Source organism: Manis pentadactyla, chromosome 8 (genome assembly GCF_030020395.1).
Source record: "Manis pentadactyla isolate mManPen7 chromosome 8, mManPen7.hap1, whole genome shotgun sequence".
NCBI lineage: Eukaryota > Metazoa > Chordata > Mammalia > Pholidota > Manidae > Manis > Manis pentadactyla.
Window position 1 is genome coordinate 126,416,194 of NC_080026.1, and position 25,517 is coordinate 126,441,710.

Here is a 25,517-nt window from a genome sequence, read left to right on the forward strand (position 1 = left end):
GTAGTTTTACCCACAATGTACAAGCTCAGAAGATGGACTACTTTGTTCCAAATCCTGGTTTTGTCACCCTCAGGTCTTCAACCTTAGTTACGTGACTTAAACTCTTTGAACTTGAGTTTCATCATTTGTAACTGGGAATAGTCCCTACCTCATGGGGTAGGATTACTCCAGATAAACACGTAGCATAGCACAGGCATGTTGTAAGCACTTAGTAAATGCTAGTGCTTATTAAGTTACCACCCTGAACCTTGAAGGAACTTGAGTTTGAAGGTCCTACTTTGGAACCACAAAAGTCAATTTCAGAACATGTCATTATGAATTGTAACAACTGTAATCTTGAAAATCCTTATGATTCCAGAAAGTTTTCTGGTAACTTGCTTGTCTTTAATAGTTGAAAAATGGAAAGAGTTTAACATAGAATTGTTGCCTCCAAAGACAACTTGAAAACATGAGTACAGTAGTTTCAAAAACACTCGAGTGAACAAAATAGTCTTTCGTGAAAGCGCTGTGTGCTTAATAAACAAGGGCCGCTAATTACGTAACTGTCAGTGATGTTTTCTGGCACAGCCGTGTGGTACAACAAATATGAAAATGCCAGAAGTAAATCATAGTGGCTGAGTGCTGTGGGCAAACAAACCTGTGCCTTATCTCTTTCAAAGGCGGCCCTGGAAAATGCATAATAAATTATACAGTTCAGAGAACATGTTATGTGATTGTGAAATGATTTTGATTCATGGTTATGTATTTATTGGTAAACAACTGGCAAACCTCAAGGTATCACAGATATTTGTGGGGCTTTGCTGTCTTCTGTTGCAAAATTCAAGTGCTTTCAAGTATCTCTCTTTTATTTAAAATTCCTTGTGGAAAGTGATATTTGCCGCAGATTCTGTGGAAATAATTTTTTAAATTATGTGAGTTCCTGCCAGAAATATCAAAGAGCTGTGCTAGTCACTAATAGTTTAAACATAATGAATAATTCATGTTTTTGCTAATATCCTTTTATGAATATTGTATAGCTAAAAATAGACAAAGTTGTAAGCCAATTTGACTTCAAAATAGAATTATAATCTCCTTTCATAGAATTTATTGATATAATGAAATTTCTGAATATTTCCTGTACATTAGCAGTAGAAAAGAGTGAGAGAATTATTTTAAGGAAGATTTTACAGAAGTAGCTTCAATACAAGAATAATTCCTTTTCCACAATTTTTTACTATACTGTATCTGTTGCTGAGTCTCTGAAGTTTAAAGTATTAAATAATTAAGCCATTTTCCACCTGAAATTTACAGTTATACTTTAGCAGTTCGTGCTCTTGGCATCAGCATTTTGATGTTCAAAATCTTTTCTTCTAGCGTTAAAAACAGCAGAAAGGTGGCCTGACAACACAATCAACTGATAGACTCTCAAATTGTTGTTTTTCCAAATCCCTTAAACCAAGAAGCCGTTTCTTAAACTGGTTGTTTTTTGTTTTATTTTGTTTGTTGTAATCATCAACTTCTAATTTTTGTGATCAAGTATTTTAATGTGACTTTGGATATTTCAAAAAGTGCAAGTTATTGCAGCGAGAGCTTAAACCAAACAACAAAGAAACCTTGCCTCCTGGTAGAAATGATAAATTATCTCTTAGACATATTAAAAAAACTTTTGGTATTTCTAATGTACTGCCATCATTTAAATTGAATGTATTTGATTTTCTCTTCATATATTGTAGCCAATTGACCTTTACATATACTTTGCATTTATTAAATTAGACTTAATTTAAGAAGCCTAGAAATATGATTCAAAGCATTCATAGTATTTTTCCTTTTGCCTTGGAATGAGATGAGCCTATTATCTAAATATTTACATCCTTGGAGAATATCTATGTACTTATGCTGATTTTGACTTAACATTTTCAAAAATAAGTCTGTTAAATTAAATGTAAGCATTAAAGCCTAAAACCATAGATCATGTAACTTGATACAAGTATTGCAACATGGCTTACAGCATTTTCATAGAAAATTTTTATGCCCTTATTTCTACCACCATGGTCACTTTCACCTTTATATTGAAAACTTCCAAAATGTAACTGTATGAGGATAATTTTAAAACATGAGATTTATGTTGCTATAAAGGAGAAATCCTTTATAACCACATAAAACCGTTGTCACCAGAAATTTCAGTCTAAGTTTTACATGAAAGGGGGCATATTTTATCTTTAATGCCTCATTAAACTTTCTGGAAATGGGAGTATTCTAAAATATCCTAGGTGAATGACCACATAGGTCTATTTCTTCTGAAAAGTTCAAATATCAGCAGAGAAAAACTAAACAAATACTTTGTTCTAATAATTAAAGCAATGGTATTTTTCCTTCCATTTAATTTTGCCCTGATGCATACATGTTGCTTTGATATGTCAACCATGTCTAACCTGCAGTTTCTTGAGTGAAATAGAAGAAACCACCATTCTTAGGCAGTATCCTTACTGTTGCAAAGGTGACATTGCATTTGAATGCAAATTCCTTGTGTGTGTTAGTGCATACCGGTATGTACATGGAGTGTGTGTCCACATGTGTATGCTTGCATGTGTGTTTACATGTGAATGTGTGTGAGTACCTGTGTGCTTGTCCTTGCATGAATATGATAAACTGCTTTGTGTGGTTAAGAACATGAACTCAGGAGACAGCCTGTCCCCGTGCATAAATCCCAGCCCTGCTACTTCCTAGTTTCCTAAATTTGAGCAAGTTTTTTAACATCTTGCTTCAGTATTCTCATCTTACCAGGTGGTTGTAAGATTTAAATAAGTTAATATCTGAAAAGCGTCATGAACACTTAATCTGTAGTAAGTACTTAATAAAATGCCAACTATTACTGTTATGATCATTATATATTCATTTATTCTATTTTATTCCAAAAGTCAAATTATTTATACAAGTGAATTGGTGGGTGATTATTACATATCTATTTCACTGAAGTGATATTAAAGATATGCCAACAGAATATTTTGGATTGTGAGAATTTAATTAGATAAACTGTGTTTTGTAGTTCATCATTAGTGAGAGGAAATCATTGTGGAAAAACAACAGAAGTTATATAACTTGGTGGCTTACAGACTATACATCAAATATGGTGAAATACATTCATTTATTCAAATTAGGGCTATTATGCATTTGCACTATGCCCGGATTTAGAGTTAAGATGACACATGGTACCATACAATCCAGCAGTCATACTCCTTGATATTTACTCAGAGGAGGTGAGAACTTGTACCGACACAAAAATTCTCACCTGGATGTTTATAGCAGCTTTATTCATTACTCCAAAATTTGGAAGCAACCAAAATGTGCTATAGTAGATGAATGGATAAATAAAACATGATACATCCAGATAATGGAATAATATTCAGTACTAAAAAGAAGTGAGCTAGCAAGAAATGACAAGCCATGGGGAAACCTTAAATGTATATTTTTAAGTAAAAGAAGTAAATCTGAAAAAGCTAAGTACTGTATAATTCCAACTACTTGACACTCTAGAAAAGGCAAAACTATGGAAAGAGTGAAAAGATCACTGGTTTCCAGCAACTATGGGGAGGGATGGATGACCAGGCAGAGCAAGGATATTTTAGGACAGTGAAACTTCCACTGTCTGGTACTCCACTGGTGCATACACATCATTAAATGTTTGTCCAAACCTATAGAGTGAATATGCTAATGTGAACTTTGTGCTCTGGTTGATATTGATGTGTCATTATGGGTTCACAAGTGTAATAAATGTATCACTTTTTGTAATAAATGTAATAAATGGGGGACACTGATAATGGAGGAGGCAATGCATGTGTGGGTTGGAGGGTATGTGGCAATCACCGTAGCCTCCTCTCAATTTTTTTGCTGTGAACCTAAAACTTCCCTAAAAAATAAAGTCTATTAAAAAACAAGCAGAAAAAGAACAGAGCAGAATGCTTTTCAAAAATTATAAAAAAATATGTACCAACATATATAATTCCTCAAGAAAAATGTTTCCTAAATGTTAATGACCACCATTACAAAAAACTACATATTACTACAATAACATATTCAATCAAACTATTTAAAGTAATGAAACATGGTACGTCCCCAACCACAAGGAATGTACGGTTTAACTGACTGATACAGATAGGAGAAAAGTAAAATTGTAGTGTCATGTTACATATATTTAAAATGGGTTTTCTTTCTCAGGGGGCGCCCAAACCGATAGCCGTTGAACCATGTGCTGGGAACAGAGCTGCTGTTCTGACTGTGTTTCTTTGTCTACCACGAGGATCATCAGGTGCCCCTCCCCCTGGGCAGTCAGGTAAGATGAATGAGGAGCCATCAGCAGTTAAGCAAAACAGGTAGACTGCATAGAAGGCATAAACAGTATTGCCAAATAGTATGGTAAAGATATTTACATGGTTCTAAGTTAAAGCATGGTAAAATTTTGTTAGAATACATACTGTTATTCAAATAGCTAGAAGTCTGCATTGCTATATACTTAGATTTGACAGTATTTCTCTTAAAAATACATGTTGAATATCTGTGTGTGTGTGACTTTGTATATAGTATACACATGTATGTATGTTTACACAGACACCCCGATTTTTTGTTATGCCTACAGTGAGAAATCTATCAGGGCAAACAAAATCTTAGCCCTTTGGGCAGCTGCTTTTCTCACAGTATGTGTATCATATAGGATGCCAAGTTATTAGAAGTTTGTTTCATAAATATGGAGCCAAATTAGGGGACTCATTTGCATGTTTAGAATGTTTAGCAGCATAGAGCTTGATAGCTTGATGCAATGCTCTAAGTATGTTTAAGGTATCTTCTTGCTGTCAGCACCACACTGGGGGTTTCATAGACCAGGAAATCCTCTCCTTTAGATGGGCATAGCCAACCTTTGCCTCTGATTCTCTTTTTCCTACATAAAGAGTGTATTTTGAATTTTGGGACAACTATATGTGTCTTCTCAGAGATCTTCACATTGCTGTCATATTGTCCACATTGTAAACATGCTCAGCGTTGAGTATAACATAATTAAAGCATAAACCATGCTTATTTCTCTCGTTTTTACATAGCCTGTTCCATCTGCTTACAATTTCAAATTTTTCCATCTCCTGATTGTTTTCTTTATACAACTCTTAATGAAATGTGTGCTTTTTGAGGGTCAGGGTGATTTCAAATTTATCTTTCGCTTCACTTCTGCTTAAGCATAAAATAAAGTGCCAGAGATCTGGTAGGTTCTCAATAACAATAATTGATGATGAACTTGCCTCTCTGCTTATTTTATCTTTTCTTGATTCCCTAGTTAGCTTTGACCTTGCTCCCCACTTTCTTGATTTGTGTCCAACCAGACACAAAAATGGAAGCTACACTACTTTATACCTTGTAAAATTAAGATATTTGTGCAACAGAATTTTCCCTATGGGACCAGCAGGTTCCCATTACCTTTAGACTTGTCATTTATGGCAGCTGATGATATCTTATTGCAGGAATTTCTACCCAAAGTTCATTTGTAGTTGTTTATTCAAAGAAATAAACATTCTATATACCTTCTCATACACTGAGTGAGTGCCTTGCTCTTCTCTTTTCAGAACCACCAAGGTAAGTGGGATGCAGTAAGTAGGATAGTTTGGCATTGGTCAGAGAAGATGGGTAATTATGGGTACTGTGTTCAGCTAATGGAATTATTGTTTTAAGGCTGGGATGATTTCCAAAACAAACACTTCACTAATGAAAACAAGTCTCTGTGACATACACCAAGGTTCTTCTAGATCCTTGACAAGATGACGTACTGATGGGCAGAGTGAAGGCAACTGCCAATACTCTGTCCCTTTAACCTTTGGAATCTTCCTGACTGATCTGCAAGAGCCAAGAAGCAGAGCAGACCGTTACCTCAGCTGTGTTTTATTGCAGATGTCTTAGGATTACTAACGATAATGCTGTCTTAGATATGCATCATGCTTTAGTCTTTACAAAGTTTTCCTGTTTTTCACATTTGATCCTCATGACAAACCTGGATGACAGATATTAAGAAAAGTCACTTTGTGAATGAGGGAATTGAGACATAGAAATCTCTATATTTCTACACTCAAGGAATAATTAGGAAGCTACTCGAGTAGAAAGCAAAAGAACAAAAAATACTTATTGCTAACATTCCAGGTAATTTTTCCTGATGATCTATAGCAGAGAGCTTATTTATAATGTACAGCCCAGTCTCCATAAAGCCAGACATCTGGAGGATTACTGAAAATGTCTATAGGGTTGATACAGGTAGATAAAACCTTGAGTTAACTTAGCATACTTTTTACAGAGCCCATAGGATGAATTGTTGAAATCTGTGTGCGTAACTCAGGATGAGTTTGTTCTTCATTTAAAAAAAAAAAGCAATAAATTTTTTCCAGCTTTCCTTATAGGAGTAGGAAGACTGATTCTTTTCCTTCAAAGTACAGCATTATCTGCTGGCTGCTGCCTCTTTGAAATGCATTAAAACATATGATACTGATGGATGGATAGTAGGATGAGTAGATGGAAAGATTCATGAAAAAGGAAGTAAAGTAAATGTTAATGGTAGAATCCAGGTGATAGGAATGCTCATGTTCATTATAAAATTCCTTATACTTTTCTATAGGTCTGAAATTTTTTTAAGGTAACATGTTTGGAAACAATAAAATATAAACAACTCTTGACTTCACTGCCATAAAAAATGGTGTACCTGTAGAGAGAAGTTTTCTAATGTTCGTATCTAGGTTTTCCCTGAACAAGTCAAATGCTGACACCATGTACAAACTAAAGGATTTATATTTTCCACTCTTCATCAAGATATTTAATGTATACACAGACAATGAAAACAACCTGGCATCATCCAAATTTGAGAGGAAATACATTCCAGTGATTATTTGGGAACCATACTGACTCTTGGGAAGGAAATATTAACATTGGTTATCCCACTGCTAGAGTTTGGCCCATCGACTATCTTTACAGGAAGTCTGTCTGTGTGCCTGTGTATCACAGTGTCGTCCAAGCAGAAAGCAGTCCACAAATGCTTTCAGTGATGATGATAGGAGACCTGGGAAACATGACCTTAAGCAACTACTTCCATCTACAAACCTCAATGAGATACAATCAAATGAGTGATTAGATAGAATCCACTCATTGTCTCCCACATTGCTCTCCTAGGACCCCTGTGTTCTGAAGTGCCTCCTGCAGTACTGGTGCAGGGTTAGAGGTTTAGGGAGTTGAGAAGGAGGTACAGGAGGAGTCTCATTGGCAGACTCCTGACCTCATCTCCACTGTGTGAAGGACAGGGTACCAGGACTCTTCTCTTGGCTGTTGGGCTATTTATGTCTCCAAATGTTAGCATAGGTAGTCAACGATTAATCTGCATTAATTATTAGATTAAAAGTTCTGTTGCAGCCCTTTGCAGTCTCAAAACTTTTCATCAGGCCCTTTTTTGAAATGTAGCTTCCCAAATGTCGAGTGATGCTTTTCATAATGCATTCTTTATTACCATGAATAAGAAGACAAGGATGAATTTGGTGATATGGAGAAGGTAGAATGAGCTTGGTTTTCTCTCAGAAACTGAATTTCAGCACTAACAAATGAGTAATTCAGAAACATACAGGTTCTAGATTTGGCCATCTCTTTTCAGTAGCCACTAGTGATTCTTTAAAATTTTAAATATGACATTGTCTTTGGACTTTGCTCACTATCTCTCAGCAAGTAATAATTAAATACAGCCCTTTTAGTGTCTGTCTGTCTAAAATGTGTGAAGTGTTTTCCATGACCACCATAGTAACAGAGGTTGAAAGAATAACTGCAGACTCATCCTTTGGAGCAGCCCATGCATTAATCTTTGTGTGGGTTTTTTTTGCTCTTTAATGTAATGAATTTAAGTGTCTGTGAGCAATTCTCCCTCTAGGTGGCCTAGAAGAGTAAAAGCAAAAGATATTAAATAGGCTTTTTGGCATTCCTGGCACTGGATTAATTAGGTTCCCTGCTCCCCTGCCCCGAAAACCTGCTCTTTCATTCTTGCATTTTCTGTGAGCAACCACTGCTAACCATGCCAGAGTCTTTGGGTTAATTCTGCTGTTGACGTATGTACACCATGCAGCCATCTTTCTTCTGACCTCAAAGTTGTTGAAAGACTGACATCCCCATGAAAACAGGGCCCATCAGGTAACTCTGCTGCACGGCACTCAACAGCTCCAGGCACCCTGGATAGCAAGGTTCCCCAGCATTTCAGAGTCACGTTAAGATGAAATGTGGACAAAGTAAACAGAACTCTTCAGAAACATAAATTGAAAAAGATAATGATTGTTGCCATGTTGTGATGGAAGATTATGGATGTCATAGCTTACAGATTCTTACTACTAAACAATTAACTTTTTTCACTGAATTAAAGACCCCAGTGGCCCAAACATCCAATGCCAAAAAGGAGCTATGTGCTTCACCTGAAAGTAGAATTTTGCCCTGATATGGCCTCATCTTTGATTGCCTCTAACACTACCAGGAAGAATATTGCTGGAAAGTCTGAGGTTTTGATTTTTTTTTCTTTAGACTTAGAAGTTTTGGCAGGATGACCAGATTATTTTGAAAAATCTAGGAATATTGTATAATGTTTAAGATGATAGTCTCCCTACAGTGTCATGGGTAATGATGACCAAAAAAGACCTTGGTTTAATTAAATGAAAAGAAGTAGGAGGACAGCTAGTAATTCTGAGTGTTGTGTTGGGTTCTTTATATACAATCATGGTTTAACACTCCTAATGACTGAAAAATAGCTATTTTTTCCCCCAGTTTTACAAATAAAGTCTAAAACTCAAGAGAGATTAAATGACATGTCCAAGGCCAATACAGCTAGTGAGTGAGTGAACCACAATTCAGAGCCAAGGCCACCCTCTCATGATTCTCCCTCATCACAGTGTTTCTCTGCAGAAAGGTGCAGGGTATTGTGGATAGCCTTTAGCCCTGAGAAAGCTTTATATCCAAAGTCAGAGAGGAAGGACCTGGAGGCTTCTGCTTAGCATTGTAAGAATGATAGATTTATCTTTCCTGGTTTTTAACTCCATAAATTTGGTAAAATGCAAATATGTGCATGCCATAACACATCTGTTAATGAAACTATGATTCAGTGTGTATAATACCAATGAGGGGCATGCAATTGTAGGAAAAGAACTTAACACTTGTATGTGTGAGCTGCACACTTGGAGTCACAAGTCCCGAGGTGTAGATCCAGCTCTGACACCAACTAGCTGTGTGGCCATGGCAAGTCTTGAATCTCTGGGTCTTATTTTTGCATGTTTAAAATAAAGGGATTGGGTTAGATTCTTAGACTGCATTTCACTCCAACCCCATTATACACAGTTCAACTACCAATTATCCTAAGTCACCCCAGTTTGAGGTAGGAAGGTTGTTTCTAAGTGGTACCTCAACTTATCTTTTCAGCTGCACAGGAGCAGTCAAGAAACTATATTCTTATGTATTTCTTGTTCATTAGGACTAAAAATAATTAGCACCACTCCTTAAATTCAAAAAAATTCCCTAATAAGTCTATTAGTAAAGGCTGGTTACCATCTTCTCAGCATGTTTGAAAGATATAGATGGTACATATTGCCCCATTTTACAAGGGATTAAAAGGGCTCTCAGAGCCCCAGTGAGAGGTAGAAACCCCCCGCAACCTCCCAGATGGGTTGAGGACAGATTCCAGGTCTGCTGACTCTCAGCGCAGTGCTCTTTCTTCTGCAGTTGGATTTTTTAAGCTAATTTACGTTTTTCAGAAGTCCCTGGAGTTTCCTGTCCCTCATGACTTTCTGTTTTCCGTCCATAACTCTGCCACTGTATCTTCACACTTATAGAAACACACTTGTTGATCTAATCTTAACATTTTCTTTGTTTAAGGTGGCTGGAATAAGAAATAAAACCACTGAATTGTATCAGAACTTCTTCATTATAAAAATCCAACATGTCAGTTACCTTTTAACTTCAAATCCAAATATTGTTTACATCCAGCACATGTGTCTTCGCAAAGAAGAAAGAAAAAGTGGCCACTTCATGGCAAATAAACTACGAAATGAGGCAGATAGTCTAGGAAACAACAGAGATACAAACAAAAGTCTGATTGTTATAAATATGGCTGTGTCAAAAAATTCTTGCTATTAAAAAATCCTAAAATCCACAGTAGGAAGTAATTTTATCTTCTTTCCAAAATAAAGTTATTATGAATCTTCATTTGCTATCTTTATTCATTGAAGAAATATTTTTTAAATGTCTGCTCCATGCCAGGCACTGCATATATGGTAGTGAAGAAAACAGATTTCTTGCTCCCGTAGAAGTTACAGTCTATGTGGAGATGAACATGATACAAATTCTCATGCAAATAAACCCCTGATTACAAATTATGTTAAGCACTATGAAAAAAGATTAGGCAGTGCTATGAGATGGAGGTGAAATAAAACAGATGTACAATTGCTAAGCTTAGTATCTTCCTAGAGTAGTAACAGAGTGAGAGCATAGTCCTTCGAACACCTTTTCCCCAGTTTCACTTGCCATCATGTCTCTGTGGTGTTTGACTGTTGAATATTCCCCACCTTACCTCTTCAACTTCTAGCACTTGCCCCTCCTCTGGTGTTCTGTGCCTTGATCTATCTTCGGTACCTATTAGTTTCTACCTAGAGATAATGGATGTAGAACACCTCCCCTCTGTTTATTATCTACTTCATCTGCCTCTAAATACAGGCAGCCTTAGCCAGCTTCTCATTCTTCTCCACTCTTCCTGTTTAGGATCGTGTCCCCTCCACTTCCCAGCACCTAACTTCCAACTCTGAGGGTCTCCAGCCAGCACATCTCACCTGTTGAACAGTAGCATCTCAACCTGGATTTGCTACTGTTTAGGAATAAAGTCACTTTCCTTCCCTGTCTCCCCTGTCACCACTCCCTTCTCTCTAGACCAGCTCTTGTCTCCTGACTTTACTGTTTTGGAGTCATTTCAGAGTGGCTCAGTTTGAAATCTGGGAGTCAGCTTTCCTTCTTCTCTTTTTCTCCCCTTTTACATCCAAATAATCACACATTGTTTAGATTTTCCTCCTGAGGCAGATAGAGCAGAGATCTTTTTGTCATCTTTATTCCCTTCAATTTTTATACAGGCACTGATTGCCTCTCACCTGGATTCTACCCAAAGAAAGGACAATGTAATCGTGCCACACCCTTCCTCATAAACCTTTGCTGACTTTTTATTGCCTGTTCAGTAAGTCCAGATATTTACTCTGGGGTGTAAGGTCTTCCTTGTTTTGTGTCATCTTTCACTAATATTCTGACCTCTCTTTATCTTCTTTTAGGCTTAATACCCACAGAGTCCTTGCCAATGCCACAGCACTCCTAGCTAGCGGGGGGCCTCAGGCAGTTATTTTAACCTCTGGGTTGCTTCAGTTTCCTCATCTGTGAAATAAGGAAGATGACTAAATAGGATGTTGTTATGATTGCTGCTCAGCCTGTCATTCCTCACGTATGTTTCCTCCTGTGATTCATCAGTGTGCCTGTGCTGTCTGTCATACTCACCCATGTTCCTTATACCTGGAATGCCCTTTCCCTCTTAGCTGCCTGTCCTCAAAGCCCAGTTCAAATGACACTTCCTCTTCTGTGAGGCCTGCTCCATTTCCTCCATATGAATGGGACCTCTCTCTCTGAAACCCCATGGGATTTGCTGGTTCACTCCTGTACTGCCTTCTAATCTATATCAACTCACTGGGTACTTTTCTTAACTTTCCTCCCAGGTGGGAGACTCTCCGAGGGCTGTGGCTGTGTCTTATTTTGTCTTTGAATCCCCAGTGCTAACAAGTTCTTGGTACTTAGTAGTTGCTTGATAAATATTTGAGGAATAAAATGAATTATCCTTAAAGGATCGAACTTCTTCATGAAAATGTTTATAGATATATACTACACAAATGTAAACTTTCCTACATAAAATTTCAATTCAGTTCAGGCACCTAATCCTTCATAGATTGGATTTTATGTTTTTGTGTTTCACATAGGATTTAAGCTACATATCTTAGAGACTAAAATCAAGCCCAACACTACTTTTAATGAAAAATAGTAAAACTTAGTTGCTCAGATGAAAGGTTCAAGGAAAATCAGAATATTAGTGAAAGATGACACAAAACAATAAAGGAATTGATATTTCCAATGTACCATGTACTAAACTTATCATAAAATTATTCTTTTTTTATGATTAGAACTTTAGCTTCTTTCATCGATAGCAATTTTTACAAAACCGTTTTATTAAAGTTTGAAAGAGCATAGCTTGGTTCCACCATTTATGACCACAAATATAACTGAATCTTATGGAATAAATGTCAACATTTTAGTTTGACTAGAACCAAGGTATCTGGACCTCTCATGTGGGGAGAGACTTTCCTAGCCACCTCCACCCCATGTTTATTATGCCGTGTTGCAAAACCTAACCAGAAAAAGAAAATAATAACAGTTCTCTTCTTCCCAGAAGACAATACTGTGCACCTTCTGTCACCAGGTCCCAGAAGTGGCAGACAGAAAGGAGCTCCCTAAATCTAAACAGGAAAATTAAGTGGCTTAAAATATGTCTCCTTACTAGCAAAGATAAAATGCTGAGAAAATGTGGGTCAAGGGCCTTGGGAATTCCTTCTTCTCATATAAAAATGTTTCTGGTGACCATTTCAAAGGACCAACAAACCCAGTGGGAGGGAGTACATTCAAGTTTCAATGAAAATTCTGTGTTATACTGATAGCTGGTTTAATCCCAGGTCCTACCATTTACTATAAAATGATGCCATAGTACCAAAGACATGTTTGAGTTTGAACATCCCTTGATTCTTAATGAAAGTCCCAGTGGAGGAAAAGCACCAGCAATAGTGTTATAATTCTAGAGAAGGTAAACATTAATTATAATTACATTAACTAGTTACTGCCCAAAGCATCTTTCTCCAAGGGCTCTAGGGAAAGCATTAATAGCCTTCTGAAAAATTAGTAATTTACCTCCTTTTATCTCACTTATTATTTGCAAATGAGCATAACCCATGTAAGCCAGTCCTACGTTCTTAATTGATGGGCAGCAAGTTCAGGCCATCAGTAAAGATAAAGCACTGGCTAAACTTAAGAGAACCCATCCTCTGCCTTAAAAGCTGGGAGACTTAAATTGGTCCACAGGACTCCAGAAAGGTAGTTTGAAGCGTCCTACATGGTCCCTGGAATTATCATTTAGAAGCATTGCAGGAAAAAATGGGTTCTTGCCCCATGAACCCATTGTCTGACATAATTCGAACTGAACCTTGAAGGCCCTAAAAGTCTGGATGCAGTAACTATACTTTCAGTTCCATTTATTCAACGAGCCAGGCAAGGATCATCACATCAATAACATGACTGTGCCATCTGCTTTCCCCTTGCTCACCATCATAATGAAAAACGACTCCTTAAGTGTTCTGTGGGGCCATTAGCTGTGAATGTAGAGCTGTAATGGGGACAGGCTGAGTCACATTCGTTTTCAAAACTTTACTGGTAAAATGGAAAGGAAGCTGTTGTCCATATTAATAGATACATAAAATGTATAAATGGGATAATTTGGTATTACTCTGTTTATATGTATTATTCAACTGCAGAAACACAGAGATAGGAAGGGCACTGAAATGACATCTGGCTCATGCAACTGCTGGCCGACACAGCTGGTGACCCTGTCCAGCGTCATCTTGGACAGACAGACTGTTCCTAAAGACTTTCTCAAAAGGCTTACCCAGAACTTCCGGGACTAATCCATCCTGTTATTTAACAATCTTCACGGCAATTTGATCCCAATTTCTTTTGTTCTCTTTCTTCTGGTTCTCATCTCTCCAGAAATAGAGAACAGCGGCTCGTGGCCCTTACAGTAACCCACCACATGGTGGATGCAGCTTCGAACCACCTCCTGGTTTGGTTCAGTCCAGCTCTCGCAGCCCTTCCATCCAGGCCTCAGAGCCTGTGTGTTCCAGCCTGGGTCACCTCGTGACCTTCAGAATGCCCTTCAACCTTCCAAATTACCATTGGCTCGAGAGGCATGGAATAGAAGAGCATTCTAGAGGTAGCTCTGCCCCTGTTTGACAGATGAGGAAACAGGTGCACCTGAAGAGCCTTCCTTAGCGTCCACCATTCATTTACATGGCAGGGCCTGTGCTAGAACTCAGGGGGTCTTCTGGCTTTATTCTTATTATTTCTCAGTTCCTAACCTCTCCTTCAGAACCACTTGCCCCGCCTTGCTGGTTACTTCCCCACTTACAGTTCAGTTGGACTCCTCTGCCCTTCCTGACCTCCTCCACCATTCTGCATTTTGTATTTATGCCCACTATTTTTCTTGCACAAGAAAAGGGAGAACAATTAGTTTCAGTTAGTTTCTTTGATGGTTCAAGGTCATTTTTGAAGTTTAATCCCATCCTTCTAAACGATATTCTTATGCCCAGTGCCCCATTTGTGTTATCTGCAAATACGATTTTAGGGAGATATTATGTGCCCCACACAGCTGGATCCCAAAGTGATTTTAAAAATACCACTTTGTTCCTTTACCCTTGCTAGTCCCTCTACCTGGACGATCCTCCAGCACACAGCAACACCCACACACACCCTTTCCCACCAAGAGAATTTCTAATGCAAGGCCACCTCCTCTTAAACCTCGTCCCCATCTCTACCCATCTTCAGTCCATTACTTCGTTTTTTTTTTAATTCGCTACTATAAAATTTTTATTAGACTGTGTCTATTCTACGTAGACAAGCTAAAGGCAGGGATTTTCCCATTATTTATCATTGTATCTCCAGGAGCTAAGTGGTACCCAGAGCATAATGGAAACACAATATATTTGCTTTATATATAAATAATTTTTCCTCCTGTCTCTTACTTGCCTGTCCTTATGGTGCAAACTTTCCAGAGTCCAAGTCTTACGCTAGCTGTAAATTCAAACTTGTGACTACATTTTGTCCATGTGCTTGTTATATGTACCTTATTATAAATTAATTCTAGATGCTTCTCAGGTTTTAAAAATGAAAAATCCTCCTTAATCTCTAGCCCAAAATTTGGCTTATGAAATAGAGGTGAAAACTTTAGTGAGGTTAAAACAACTGATACCTCACAACTGACCAGGGCTGTTATTTCAGCCCCACCCTGAAGATCTATTTTTCACAAGTCATGATCTTATTCTACATGTAAAAAGATTTCTTTGGGTCTTTCCTTATTTTTTTCCATATATAAAAATATTACTTTAATGGTTTGGTCATTCATAAGATCATGGTTTAACATTTCTAAGACCATCCTTTTTTCCTGTTCTTAAAAATGAATGTTTCATGGGCTCTTCTTCATTCTTGTGAGGGTGGGTCAGGATCCCGACCACTTTTCCTGGTGGCATGCGTGTGAGTCACCAGACCCTGTGTCTGCTGCTTGGACCATCCATTTATAGGCTCCTCTGCATCTTGCTTGGCTGTGTGGCTTCTTCAGCCTTTGTTGTGGGTGTTTAGATCACAGTAGCTCTTTGAGACTGAGATTTAATATTTCAGGCATTATTTTTTATCAGCCTTTTCTCTTGCATGTAAAGTCAAGTCAATCTTTTTAAACCTATGCTTAGTGCATTACAGATGATGATCTGTTTCCCTTTACATCTCTACCAGGTCACTCCAGCTTTTGCATTTTAATGCTTTTCACTCTCCCCAACACTACAGAATCATCATCTTTCCTAGTCTGCTTAGGTGACTTATAGGCCTGTTAGGACATTCCTAAGTTCCATTTCAGTTCCTGTGCAGCTATTGTCTGCCAACTAAGATTCCCTTTCAAGTTCCTTTTTCCATCTGCATTAAATGTCTTTCTAAGAAATGCAAATTAAAACAATACTGAGATATCATTTCCCACCTACCATGTTGGTGCAAATTAAAAACTATGACAACACGTTGCTGGTGAGAATGCAAACTGGCATGACCCTACTGGAGGGAAATTAGGTAATACCTAAGGAAAGTACTCTGTGCTCTTTTGACCCAGCAGATCCACTTCCAGGAATATGCCCTAGTACACCTTCAGCAGTATGAAAGTACATAGGTATTGGTTATTCATTTCAGCATTGTTTGTAATCAATATTAGAAACAACTTGAGTGACCATACATAAGGAAGTAAAAAAAGTGATGGTATATCCAGAAATAGAGTACAATGCATCTGTAAAAAAAAGAACAAGGAAGATCTCTATGAGCTGATAGGAAATTATTTCCAAGACATATTATTAAGTAAGAAACATAAAGTGTGAAAGAATATCTCAAGTATGCTATTCTTCATGTGAGAAATAAGGAAGTTTAAGAAAATATACCAATATCTACTGAATTTTGCAGAAGATTACAAGAAAGATAAAACAAAACTAGTGAGATTCATTACCTACAGAAAGTAGAGTGGGAATGGAGTATAAAAATGGGGGAAGAGAAAGGGTGCATCCAGGATGAGGAAGGGCCGCTTTTTGAGTTCATCTTTTTGTAGGCCTCTCACTGTGTGGAAACATTGTAATGTTTCATACACCCAATAAATAAGCAAATGAAATCAGGATGTGGGGGACCCAAAGTGGAATACAAACCATAAAAAAAAAAACTAAATGTATTAAAATTAATAATATAACCACACTGAGGGCTAGAAAAGAAAAGAGCACCATAAGTAACTTTGGAAAATAATATTTGACTCTATACTATAAGACTAAATGCAAAAAGAACTGTATACAAATATTGTACTACATAGTACATTTGTGTCTTTTGGAAACGAGGGTATGACTAACAATTTTGATGCTTCTTTATATCTGTGCTAGGACTGAATAAGGAAGTAAACTCATTCAGATAACGAGAACTAGGTTTCTCACTATCAGAGAAAAAAGATACATATGAGGAAAGTGAGAAGGGTAGAATGAATTCAGTGGTATCAGACTGAAATTAGATGGATCGGTATGAATTCATTCACATACAGGTAGATATATATAAAAACACAGGTGTGTGTATGTGGTTTAGTATAGGAATGTATGTTTCTTAGCTACGTCCACTGAGAAAGCCTGGAAGCAATGATACTTTAGTATCAATGAACACACTTAGCACCCATTTCTTGGTTTCTTAACGTCATTCTCCTGTAAAAAGAATGAGGGCTTTTTGGAGAAATGGTTAACTCCCAGGCCAGGACGGGAAATGTAGGTAGTGTGTGGGACATCATAGGGTTCCAGAACATAAGTGTTCAAAAAATTATGAAAACATGTTGAAAAGACAGCGAAGCCCACCTGAAGAAGCACCCAATTGCCAAAGCTGGAACTCCTAGAACAACATGATAAACAGGTATACTATTGGGTAATAAGGCAAAGAACAAATTAAATGTCCATGGATCCATACTAACAGTTATATAACCTGATAAATAAATAGATGAGAGAGAGAGAAGGGGCAGCTCTCCCTGACAGTGGAGAAATTGTTAATGAATATATAAAGAATATAGAAAATAGAAAAATCACCTTTAGACAGATACCACAGTAATTCTTGCAGGCAAGAACCATTAATGGAATCTAAAATCAACGAGAGAAAATATAATGTAAAACAGCACATTTGCATAGCCTCAGAGTAGCTTCCCCACAAGACATTTATTAATTACAAAGGGGAAATAATAAATCTACAGTAGAAAAATGTAGCAGACATAACCTTATCCAGATGATTAAGGTTAATATTACCAGTAATAAAACATGGAAATCGTATACCCCTGGTCTGTTACACTGAAAATACCAAAACATCACTTCTCTGGTATTCTTGTTAAGTGCTTAGCACCAGTGTAATCATAAGAAAAGATCAGACAAATCTAAATTGGGGAATAGTCTACAAAACAAATCCACCAGAATGCCTCAAAAGTTTCAAGGTTATGAAAGATAAAGGAAGAGTGAGGAATTAACACCTATTAGAAATTAATGACATCTATATGCAGTGAGATCCTGAATTAAATCCTGGACACAAGTAAAACATTAGTGATTAGGGATAACTAGCGAAATTCAAATTAGGTCTGTAGACTATGCAATAATATTATATCAATGTTCACCCAAACATGCCTCCCAAATTTTGTGCAAATCTATCTAGCCATTTGTCTTGCCAATGTGTTTCAGCCCCGGGCAAGTTTGCTATGAATTCAATGTGACCAAAGAAAATGACAGCAATACGTTCTTGGGGTGAAAGCTTGATACCCAACTTTATTCTCACAGTGGCAGGTCAGTTACTAAAATCCTGTTCACTCAGAGCTAGTCTGCACACAGCAAGCCACTCTCTGCCTCTGGGCCACTCTGTCCTCACAGCCGTCCTCTGGGCCTCCCTGCCTGCACAGTCATCCCGCACAGCCATCCTCTGGGCCTCTGTCCTTGGCACTGCCACCACTACTATGCTCTGCTCTGCTATCCTGCAGCCTTGCAGTCTTGCCACTATGTAGCACCCAGAGGGCAAGCTCTTTATATAGAGTCAATAGCAACATATTGCCCACTTGTCTGTAGTGAGCTAGCCAGCCAGGGCCAGGTGAGAATCCTGGCGACAGGAACTTTCACTTTATCCACACTCCACCCCTCCAGGATTCTCTCTTTGCAATCTATGTGCCCTCAGTCCTCTGCAATGGTCCCTGTTCAAGGAAGCTGGAACATTGTAATCAAACTACACAACAACATAATACAATATACAAACAACACAAATTATAAATTATAGTAACCCTCAAGCCTGAGGAGATCCATTGCCATTAAGTGGCCATCCTGGCTATATTCAAACCAGTTCTATTCAAATGAGTTAACCAAAAGAACCATGGGTGGGCCTTATAATACCCGCTTTCTCCAGTCTCTCCAGCAAAAAGTCTTGCAGGCACACAAGCCAGACTTGTGGCTCTGTCTCTGACCTCTGCCTCTTTGGTCTTAATGGCTGGAACTGCTGCTCTGGTTTCAGTTGTTGCCATAGCTCTAGTAAGATCCTATTTGACTTCCCATCTAATTTCCTTCCATCTGCTCCTGCCTGTATTAAATCAACCCACATCTGGGTCCTCATAACCTTCATAGGGCCCTTTAAATTCTTATTGTGAGTAACAGACCTTATTTCTTTACATGTTCTCATTGCTTCAGCCTCTCCTAAGTCTGCTACTGTACGTGTCACCTCGCTTATGCGCTGCCCTAAGTGAGAGGAAAGAATGGCCATTAGAGATCCAAAGAGGGGATGTGGGAGCCGTTTGAAGCACACTATTTCTCATCCTGGGAATGAAATTCTCTTTATCTAGGCCATTATTCTCTGGACTATGGATGGCGTTTCTTATGCCTAGCTCTTGTAACACCTGTTGGAGCTCAGCATACCTCTGCCATCTAACAGGAGAGGATGGTAGATCACCTGGATTGGGCCACACAGCACGAAGTGCAGCCATAAGCCAATCAAGGAGTGAGAAATTCCCTGGGGTCTTTGTAACCGCTGCCTCAAGGCAGGCTGAAACATTAGGGAAGCCAGCTTTCCCATCTCTGATCCCAAAAGAAAAATTCCATCCACCCTAAGTCCCACAGACACAGGAGCCAAGCTAATATTGACTCCCTGGGCTTCTGCCTAAACCGGGAGCCCAAATCCACCGGCTCAGCCTGAGTATAGGGTGCAGAGCATAGAGTGCTCCATGACTGGGGAGGGGGCGGCTCCTCTTCTTGGGGAACTCTCAGCTGCTGGGTCTTTATTTTCTTTACAACCACTGGGCGTGCTTTCAATACAGGAGGGGCCAGTGCCTCCAGCACCACCCCTTCATCCTTCCCCAGCTCCTCCATTTCCGGGGCTGATGGCACCTTTGTCTCCACTCCCCTGAGTGCCTCCTCTGCTACAGTGTCTCACAGCAATGCTAGCTCCATCTTCAGCAGCTCTTTTACCTTCCCTCAATGCTTTGCAGCTGGTGTTCTCATGCCACCAATGCCTGTGCTTCCCTCAGGAGTTCGTCTTTTTCCTTGATGGCCTCTTCCTCCTTCAGAGCACCTGGCAGCACTGTTACCTCATTCTGTAAGGAATCTTTTACCTTTTCAATGGCACCTTGTTGCCAGCATTCTCATGCTGCCTCCTCTCACATCAATGCCATTTCCTTCTTCAGGGAATCCACAGAAGTTTGCAGCTCTCATTCTTGTGCTGCCCTTTCTTGGATCTTTTTCAGGATCATGTCCTTCTCTTCTGTAGACTTTTTTAATACTGTGAGAAGCAGCCAAACCACAGTCCCTGCTGCTTCACAGGCACTCTGTCTCTCAGAAGACCTACTTACTATACCAAGGGCCACCCCTACTGCCTGAGGTATCACCTCCACTTGCCTCCAGTCCTGGGGTGGGGCCCAGTCCTCTGGGAGGCAAGCCACCTCACACCACATACCCATTGAGGGACAATCCACTGTCTCCTCATTCACAGGGGCAGCCTGCTGAAGCACCCCTCCCATAAGGGCAGCCTGTCTTTTTCTTTGGTCAACAATGAACCCTGCTGACTATGCCAATTGTCTTGCCAATGGGCTTCAGCCCTGGGCAAGTTCACTATGGATTCAGTGTGACTAAAGAAAATGACAGCAAAACGTTCTTGGGATGAAACGGTTATACCCAACTTTATTCTCACAGTGGCAGGTCAATCACTAAAATCCCATTCGCTCAGAACAAGTCTGCATGCAGCAAGCCAATCTCTGCCTCTGGGCCTCTCTGCCTACACAGTTGTCCTGCACAGCCATCCTCTGGGTCTCCACTCTGCTCTCCTGCAGCTTTGCAGACGTGTCACTGTGTCGCACCCAGAGCACTGGGTGGAGCTCTTTGTATACAGTCAACAGCAATGTGTTGCCCACACATGTGTAGTGAGCAAACTGACCAGGGCCAGGTGAGAATCCTGGCCATAGGAACTTTCATTTTATCCACACCATTATTATTGTGATATGTTAACATATAAATAAAAACTCAAATTTCTTAACTTATAATTATAACTAAGCAATATTAGATAGAGCCACAATTTCCTGAGCATCTAACATGTACAGTCACTGTCCCAGGTGTTTTAGATGTACATAAAACCATTTAATTTTCTTACTGTAACCCATGTGGGAAATTATCTCTGTTTTACAGCTAAAGAAACCAAGCTTCAGAAAGGTTATTTTACTTGCCAAAAATATTTTACTCGCTGGAGATTTTAGAGCAAGCAAGTTGTAGAGCTGATTTTAGAGCCAGGTCTATGTGACCTGAATGCTGAGCCGTGCTCTTATTGAATGCTCTGGGGCCCCATCTGCCAGGCCACTCATTCGCTCCCACATTAGGGACATTGAAAATGAGCAAATCTTATGGATGCCTCTGTGCTATCCTCTTGAATATTTTTTCCCTTGATTCTTGAACTACATGTTCATCTTGATTATGTCCATTATAATGCCTTATTTCCAAAATATTAACTTTTAAGGAGATTGTGGACTTTTTTCTTCTAATTCTGCCTTCCATCTTTACATCATGTTTGATGGGTCTATCAGGACTTCACCACAACGTGAGGAGCCAGGTTAATAAGAGCTTACAATGGAGATGATACACATTTGTTGAATTATTTTTACTGAAAATGTGTTACCATATATTTTGTGAGAATTTTGAAAGTGTTTTTAAATATTTAAAATCTCAAGATCATAATGAGACTAAGCAGCTCTTTGTATTAAAAATACCCTTAAATTATGTTGACCTGGACATGTTATACCGAATGATTATAGGAGGTGGGCAGAGCTAAATGCAATGTCATTTCTATTGTGGATCATTCTCAGTTTTCAGTTTAAAAAACTTATTCACTAGGCTGTATGAATGTTCAGAATAAGCAGACACACACACACACACACACACACACACACACACACACACACACACAGACACACACCAAAAACCCCTGCCACTGGTATAAGACAAGGTCAAAACCTCTTTACCAAAAACTCCTGCCATTTATTGGGTATTTACTATGAGTCCGTTGCTATAGTACTTGTTTCTTATATTTTCTCACTTAATTGTATAATAATCCTATAAATTAAACACTAATATTTGTATGTTACAAGCTAGGAAAACGGAGGTTCAAAAACTTACCAATAGTTTATAGAGCTAATAACTGCTTGAATCAGAATTTCACCCCAGTGTTTTTCTGACCGAAGTTTAGCCCTTTAATCCCTATACTCTAAGGTTTCCCTGGCAGGGAGATATTAAATACAACATATAAAACTAAGAAGGAGAAAAAGGGCACTTACATAAAATATGTTAAGCTTACATTTAATTTGCACTGTTTTATGATTTGAAAGAAAAATAGAGCAAAAAGAAGGGATTTTAAAGAGTGATTCAGAGATCAAACATTGTTTTATCTTTTGTCCCAGAACACTTCAGACCCAAACCCCAGGTCTCCCTGCAGCTGATGCTCATCCATCTCTGTGTCTTGTAATTGGTAAATTTACATCATACGTGTCACCAGCAGCTTAAGAAAGGCACAGATGCCAGTTTTAGGAAATCCTGGGAATTTCAGGCTTGCTCGGACTCATTGGTCTAGTTGATATACAGCTAATGAAAAAGTAAATCTGAACCCTTACCAGAGAAACTCTGAATTCTGACCACAAAGACTAATGTACGTGCCTTTCTGAAATCCCTATATTTTCACACAGTAAAAAAAAAAAAAAAAAAAAAAAATCTCTCCCCCAAAATAAAAACATATATTTGTCTTTTAAAAAAGTGACTAGTGTCAAACTGGTAATGGAAGGATTACCAAAAATTCTAACTGTGAATGTTAGCTGTTTTCATAGAACCAAATTCCACTGTTACATTTTCTTAGAACAATAGAATTCCATATTGTCCCTTGGCTTTAATGTCACTTTGGAAACACATCTAGGAATTTCAAGCAACTAACAGCTTAGGCATTAATGTCTCTCTAATGTCATAATCAGAGGAAGCTTCCATTTGTTTGTACCATCCTTAGTGGCCACAGGACGGTGTAAGACAAGGTCAAAACCTCCTTACTGGAAGCAGCAGCCTGCCAGTCTGCTTAGGATTCCTGGGAGGCTTCTTTCTCTCTGAACTGGTCCCCTTTCCTCTTCCCCAATCTCACTATCATTAACATAACAGGATCCGACAACTAGAGTTCGTCTCGTTCAGCCCCCTGTCTTGTGCAGCTCATATCTCATATTTTTAAACATATCCACAGATTGAGACTACACAGGTTCTCACCATAATAATTTCCAGATCTTTTGGTATTTGGAACGTAGCCTCTGCGTGACTGGTTTTTATACAAACATACTAGAGTTTACACATTAAACTGGGTGCTGTCACCTTCAAGGCTGTTATCTTGAAAGGTTAAATATATTTTTTTGAGTGATATGAATCTTAGTGTTCTGGAAATAGAGAGGACTGTGGGACTTAAAGTCACTGTATCTCCTGCCCCTTCCTTTCTGTTCACCTTCTTCCCAGCCAGACTTCATAGACAGTGCCTGCTATCACCTTCTTCATATACTCCCTAGCCCACTGACTGATTTCGGCAGCCAGTTCTCTCTACTAACTCTCCTGCTGAGGTCACCGGTGACTTCCATATCTCTTAATGGTGACAGTTGGTGAAATCTTACTTTCCTTTACCCACTCGTTACACTAACAATTATCTGTTTGCCTCCTTAACTAGAATGTGAGCTTCACGCACACAGCGACCATCTTTCTTTATCATAGTATCATCTGGGTCCAGCACAGTACCTGACACAACAAACCCTCAGTACTTAGCTGAATGAATGAAAGAGTACATTCATATGTTTTCTCCCTTGAATTTTATACACACAAAAACAGGAGCCCTAAAGAAGGCATACAGTTGCATAAGGTCATACAGATAATTAATGGCAGAACCAACAGATGACCCCAGTTCTAATGACCAGGCCAGTTGGTTTCATACTATACTGACATTGCTCAAAATTAGTTTTTGGCTTCCTCTTTGAATTGTTCCCAAGGCCCATAGTGTATTTTCTTGAATATAGTTGGTGGCACTTCTTTACTCTCTTGATTGGTGGTTCTGATATTTGGAATTATCTGAATGTTACCAAGAGCTTCTGTGATCCAATCTCAAGCCACATTTTTTCTCTACTACTACCTCATATCTTTCCCTCCACAGAAACAGAAAACCTACTGTTTCTCACCCATAGCCTAATGGCAGGTCTAGGCCTTTGCTTATGATGTTCCCTCTGTCAGTAAATGTCCTTCCTCTTTCACCCCCCAAATGCTCAGATCCTGCTCATCTTTGTTCACATTCTTTCAAAATCAAGGATTTGACCTTTAAAGACAGAGGGAGGAAGGACATGAGCATTAATTTATGTAGGGTTTTCAAATATGTTATTTTTTATCTCACTAGTGGAAGCCAGAAGGTGCACAAGAACTTGGTGTTCAGTAAAAAGAAAATAGAGCCAGTGAACACCACAACCTATAATGCATGACAAAAATCTGTGAAGGTGTGTAAAAAAAGGATAGTCCAGCCTAATTTTAGCCTACATAATTTCTGGTCCAATTATAAAAACATTACCAGAGTCAGCCTTCAGAGCAATTTGCTTGAAAATATGCACTGAGAAGATTTGACTCTTTATATTTCTAACAGCTAGGAATCCCCACCTTCTGTGAGAGCTACATGAGGTTGGTAATCAGGTGTTTGTATGTTTGTGTATATGTGAATACACACCCCCATACACAGGTGCTGAGGACTGGGGGGTACAGGGGAGTTGGGATATTGCTTCTGGAAAAGGAGGCCCCATTTTTCTTCTGCCCACCTGCACTCCCCTCCCAAGACCTCCACCACCACCACATGCAAACACCTGCCAGTTCTGCTCCCTGTCGCCCATGGGCATTTATGTTATATTGGTTGGTTTCCTCATTATAAGATCAATGTCTGTTCACTTTAGAAAGTTTGAAAAGAAAAACCAAAATCTTACACCTCAGAGACAACCAACCAGAGGTATATTTTCTCTTGGACATATTTAGGTTTTTTTTTCTTTTTACGTAAGTGGCATCATTTTTTATGAAGTTCTGTTTTCAGCTTTTTCACTGAATATTGTGTGATGGGTATTTCTCTGTGTCATTAAAATTCTTCAGAAACATAATTTTAATGACTGCATAATATTGTATTTTATGAATGTATCATAAACTTCTTGATTATTCTCCTGTTTGGGCTATTTATGGTGTTCCCAGGCTGCTGCATCCTTTTTTTTTTTTTTGGTGTTATAAATAATGCTGTGATAAAGATTGTCCTGTAAAACTTGTGTCCACATCTCTGATTTTCTTAGGATACAATACTATGTCTGAAACAGGCAGGTATGAACCTTTTTTTTTTTAGGTTTTTCAATACATATTGTTAAGCTACTTTTCAGGAAAATTTTACTAATTTATATTCAGCCAACTGAAGCATCTTGAATGTCATGAAAACAACTGTAGTAAATAATTATGGCCATATGCCCTCCCTAATGAAAATACCCATGGGACATAGGGGGATAGAGTTGACATCAGGGGATTAATTGCAAT

General features: G+C 38.6%; 1 protein-coding gene across 5 annotated transcripts in view; it reads left to right on the forward strand.

Annotated features, from left to right (window-relative positions):
- The window catches only part of ATRNL1 (attractin like 1), a 750,424-nt gene that overhangs the window by 644,881 nt on the left and 80,026 nt on the right, over nt 1-25,517 (forward strand). For 3 of the 5 annotated variants that reach the window (XM_036898415.2, XM_036898416.2, XM_036898419.2), the window contains one exon: nt 4,195-4,309. The exons of 1 other annotated variant lie outside the window; for it this stretch is intronic. In XM_036898415.2, coding sequence (XP_036754310.2) covers nt 4,195-4,309 — 115 coding nt within the window. Of the gene's footprint in view, nt 1-4,194; nt 4,310-6,975; nt 8,050-25,517 lie in introns of those variants that run through there. One more of the 5 variants, XM_036898414.2, reaches the window with a different exon arrangement.